Raw genomic sequence first — 5,246 nt, forward strand, 5'->3', positions numbered from 1 at the left:
TCCTCAACAAAATGGTGTGGCTCTGTGTATAAACAGAACCATCATCTCCAAGGCTTGATGCATGCTTTCAAATTTTTGCATGGGTAATTTTTTTGGGCCAAATCAACCTACACCACATGTTAGTTGCTAAACAGGTCACTATGCATTCCACTTGATAAGAAAACTCCCATTAAGGTATGATCATGTTAACCTGCTAAGTATTCATAGTTGGAAGTTTTCGGGTGCACTGCTTGTGCACCTGTTGATAATGGAAAGCTAGATCCTAGGGTTGTTAAGTGTGTGTTCCTTAATTATAGTTCAGGAGTTAAGGCATTAAAGTTATGGAATCTTGAAACTAAAAAGGTTTTGATGAGCCACAATGTAGTTTCTAATTAGGATTTTATGTTTAACTACATATATTTCTGATGCTTTTGATATTTCTGATGTTTTGATGATGAGCAATAGAAGATTAGTGTGTAGGTGGAGCACATGAAGGAGAAAGTAAATGAGGTTGCTAAAAATAATAATGATAATATTGATGTTCCACATTCAACACCTGTTTTGCGGCAAACAAATAATTTCGTTGATGTTAATAGACCGAGTCATAACAAAGATCCACGTCGTTCATTATGCTTTGAGTTGTGCTGAATAGGTGGCGAACAATTCTGAACCTGCTGCATATAATGAAGAAGCTGCATCCATAACAACCGGAAGTGGATTTCTGGTACACAATAGGAGATAAAGTTGCTTGAGAAAAAAGACACATGGGATGTTGTGCACTTACCTGAACAAAAGAGGGATGTTAGCTGTAAGTGGATTTTCAAGAGAAATAAAGCTTTGTCTCCTAATAACCCTCCAAGATTTAAGGCAAAGTTAGTAGCAAAAGGTTTCATCTAGATTCCACGTATTGGTTATGATGATGTATTCTCCCCGGTTGTCAAACATAGTTCAATTAGTGCATTTTTTTGGGTACCGTGGCTATGAATGATCTTAAGATTGAGTAGTTAGATGTGAAGATTGCTTATCTGCATCGAGAACTTGAGGATGGGATATACATGGACCCTCCTATTTTTGTTGTGCTCGATAAGAAGGATCTTGTTTGCAAGTTATAGAGGCCCATTTATGGTATAAAATAGTCTCAAAGACAATATATAGTATAAAAGGTTTGATTTATTTGTGCTTGCACATGATTATAAGAGATCTCAATATGATAGGTGAATTTATATCAAATTTGTTAATGGATCACCTACATAATTGATGTTATATGTTGATGATATGTTAGTTGCTGCCTAGAGCTAGAAAGAGATCACTACTTCAAAGGAACAATTAAGTAGTGAGTTTGATATGAAGGATCATGGTGCTGCTAAGAAAATTGTAGGTATGGTAGTTTATTATTTCTTAGTCAGCAAAGTTACATTAAGAAAGTCCTTCAACGTTTTAATATGCTTGATGCTAAGTTTGTTGGTACTCCTATTGCTCCTCACTTTAACTTGTCGGCATTGCAATGTCCTAGTTTTGATAAAGGTTTATAGCACATGTCACGAGTTTCATATTCTAGTGATGTTTGTTTCTTGATGTATGCCATGGTTTGTTCTGATCCTGCTTTATCATGTGCTATGAGTTTGGTCAGTCGATACATGGCTAATCCTAAAAAAAATGTAAAGTTGCTCCGTGGATTTTCAGCTACCTTTATAGCACATCCAATGCTTGCTTGAAATTTAGCAAGACTAGTGAGGGAACTCGCTGGGGATGTGAGTTCAGATTTTGCTGCCAATTTGTATAAGAGGAGTTGGCGGATGTGTTGTGAGTTGGAAGGCAACACTGCAAGCAGTTGTTGTGCAATTTACTACTGAGACTGGATACATTGTTATTGCTACAAAATGAAAAGAATTTGTTCGGTTGAAATATTTTGCTAAGCTTTGTAGAGATAATTCTTGAGTTAATATGTTTTGTGACAGTTACAGTGTCATATAGTAAGATAGAGATCAAATATTTCATGAGAGAATGAAGCACATTAATATCAAATAGTATTATGTTCGTAACATTGTCAAGCTTAACTGGTAACTGTTTAGTCTAATCAGTTGTTCGCGTTAGAATTTTTATTTTGTAATTCAGGATATTGTTAATGTTCATGCTAAAGGATGGAAAATTTGTATTAAGATGGAGTATGTTGAAATAAAGTTGCGGAGAGTGAAACTATAACAAGGAAGGTTTGTGGAGTATAGTATTCTTTTTTTTTCGAATAGGTAGTATTCGACTGCTCCGGTCCTTGGAAATTAACATGCATTTTCTTCTACTACTAATAATACAACTGTCAGGTTCACATCCGTGGCGTTAACACAACTGTCAAGACGGTAGTACAGAGATGATGAGCAGAGGCGCCTGGGATATGATCCCCTCGCCAGCTCCCAGCTGGTTAAAACCGATTCCGCGGCGCTGATGTCGTGAAAATCATCATGTCGAACTCGTGAAACTATTTGAATGGAACACCATGCATCAACCAGGCCGCTCCCATCACAACGTCGGATTAGTAGAATAACCCACCAACCCGCATCTAATCCCTCACAGGGCTGTTGATTTGCCGGAAGGAAGCAGTTGCATGGGCGATAAACTAGGACTAAACAAGAACCTCGCATCTCTTCTCTAATCAAACACATAAAAGAACCGTTTCCTTGGGATCGTCACTAACCCATGCCATCGCTAGTTAAATGAGGAGGGGGGAGCTCATGCTTCCGTCGCGTGCGTCTCCACCATCTCGACATGTTGTTACCGTGCCCCTCTCACCGGAGCCCCAATATATGTATGCTGGTACCACCACCCTGCGGTGATCTCATCAGGTTGGTACCGGTACTTGTAGCTCGAGTTCGATCGGTCACCATTCTTAGGAAGGGAAGATGGGGCGGCCGCCGTGCTGCGACAAGGCCAACGTGAAGAAGGGGCCGTGGACGCCGGAGGAGGATGCCAAGCTGCTGGCATACACCTCCAACCATGGCACCGGCAACTGGACCTCCGTTCCCCAGAGGGCAGGTCGTCATCTACCTTTACAGCGCTGGAATGCCATCGAAATGATGTTGACTGTGCATGGCTTTTGGCTGATGTTCCATCATTTCATGGATGCAGGGTTGAAGCGGTGCGGGAAGAGCTGCAGGCTGAGGTACACCAACTACCTGAGGCCAAACCTGAAGCATGAGAACTTCACGCAGGAGGAGGAGGACCTCATCGTCACCCTCCACGCCATGCTCGGAAGCAGGTGCCTCTGCAATTTACTTTCCTCCATCACCATTCAATCATCTTGTCATGACTGTTGTCCTAGCTTGTTTTGGATCTCTTAATGATACTACTACACAACTAAAGTTCAGATCTTAATTAGGAGTACTGTAGTAACCTTGCAATCATACATAACCTGAGACGTTTTGTATCTTTTATGGTTCAGTACAACTTAGAAAGCATCCCAAAGAATCATAATTTTCCTATGATTTGGTCTAGTCTAACAGGGTTATTCGTTTTGCAAAAAAATTGACAAACAAGCTATCTCGAGTAAACATTGATGCTTCTAAGAATGATCAATTACAGCCTATATTGCACCCACAAATATCAGTATTGTTTTGGATGGATAATTTTTTTCTATGAATTTTAAGCTTGTTACTAATTTTGTGTATAAATTTAGAGAACTAATATGCGTTACCAAGAATAGCTGGTGAATATGCAACAAACTGCAAAAAAATCGATCCACGAAAGCTTTGAGTGAAGCCAGTCGAAACTCGAAACCGCAATTTCCTCTAGAGAATCAGCCGATTTCTCACATGCATACCAGAGTTTTGGCGTTCTACTTCTAGTCAAAATTTTATTCCAGTCGTTCGTAACAATCGAACAGAATTTACTACTGACTTGTGTCATGTTTTCAGTTCTTTTGAATATGATTTCCTACCAGAATCTAGTGAAAGTATTGAAAAACGAGTGAAGATTTGAATTGCATGCCTTCTGAAATCTGAACTGCGCTTGTCTTTGTAAGAAAATTTTGCGAAAGACACATTGAGCACTAACACGGCAGTGTACGTACGTGTATGTATTCTTGGCGCATGCAGGTGGTCTCTGATCGCGAACCAGCTGCCGGGGCGGACGGACAACGACGTGAAGAACTACTGGAACACCAAGCTTAGCAAGAAGCTGCGGCAGCGGGGCATCGACCCCATCACCCACCGCCCCATCACCGAACTCATGCAGAGCATCGGCACCCTCGCCATCCGCCCTCCGCCCACCGCCGCCGGCGCCTCCTCCTCCACTTCCTCCTACTTCCCCATGAACCCAGCGGAGGCGCCGGCGTTCCACGACGATGTCCCGTACCACCACGCCCTGCACCAGCAGCAACAGGTCATCACGCTCCTCGACGCGGACGCGCCAGGGGTTGCGGCGTCGCCGGACCACCACCAGCTCAAGTGGAGCGACTTCCTGGCCGACGACGCCGCGGCGCTCGAGGCAGCGACGCCGCAGGCCGTTCTTGGGCAGTACCAGGAGGCCGCGGTAGCTGTTGGCGGAGCACGCGCGTACGGAGACATTGTAGACGGTACCGCCGCTGATGTCGGAGGAGGCGGGGAGGACAGCGCGGGTTCGGCCTTCATCGACGCGATGCTGGACAGTGACAAGGAGATGGGTGTGGACCAGCTCATCGCCGACCTTCTCGCCGACCCAGCGTACTACTACGGCGGTGGCTCCTCGTCGACGTGGGGCTGTTGAGTAATTAACCAGAGGTTACATTAGGACCGATGGCATTTAGGCTTATATATAGGGTATTTCGTTTGATTCTAGTACCATGAACTTTGTTATGGGTGCATCCCAATCGTTGATGAGCTGAAAACGCATGCGCTCGTGCTCATTTGATGTCTTTGTGGCAAATAAACGGGCAGGATTAGTTGGGGAATGGCCAAATGGAGATCCTCATCATAGAAGCGTTTGTCAGAATACAACTGCGGAGTGGAGAGTGAAACTGAAGCGTTTCATTGTGTGTGTGTGTGTGTGTTTTTTTTTTTTGGATTCTGTTACTTATCTCTGTACCTGTAATCGTTTATGGTGCTTGGCTGTTCGTGGACCTAAAATTTGGCTTCAAATTTCCAACCGGGCTTACGCCGAAACCATGACACCAATTTCTTCGTGGACCTAAAATTTGGCTTCAAATTTCCAACCGGGCTTACGCCGAAGCCATGACACCAATCTCCATCCAGTGGGCCTAACAAAATTAACTCTCTCTGTCTCCGGCCTGTGAATATCCA

At 43.4% G+C, this 5,246-nt stretch overlaps 1 protein-coding gene across 1 annotated transcript; it reads left to right on the forward strand.

Annotated features, from left to right (window-relative positions):
- Positions 1 to 2,873: 2,873 nt before the first annotated feature.
- Positions 2,874 to 4,713, forward strand: LOC124695454 (myb-related protein Zm38-like). The gene is made up of 3 exons (XM_047228299.1): positions 2,874 to 3,006; positions 3,100 to 3,229; positions 4,065 to 4,713. The coding sequence occupies exons 1-3, from the start codon at positions 2,874 to 2,876 to the stop codon at positions 4,711 to 4,713; spliced, it is 912 nt and encodes a 303-aa protein (XP_047084255.1).
- The last annotated feature ends 533 nt before the right edge of the window (positions 4,714 to 5,246 follow it).

Source organism: Lolium rigidum, chromosome 3 (genome assembly GCF_022539505.1).
Source record: "Lolium rigidum isolate FL_2022 chromosome 3, APGP_CSIRO_Lrig_0.1, whole genome shotgun sequence".
NCBI classification, from domain to species: domain Eukaryota; kingdom Viridiplantae; phylum Streptophyta; class Magnoliopsida; order Poales; family Poaceae; genus Lolium; species Lolium rigidum.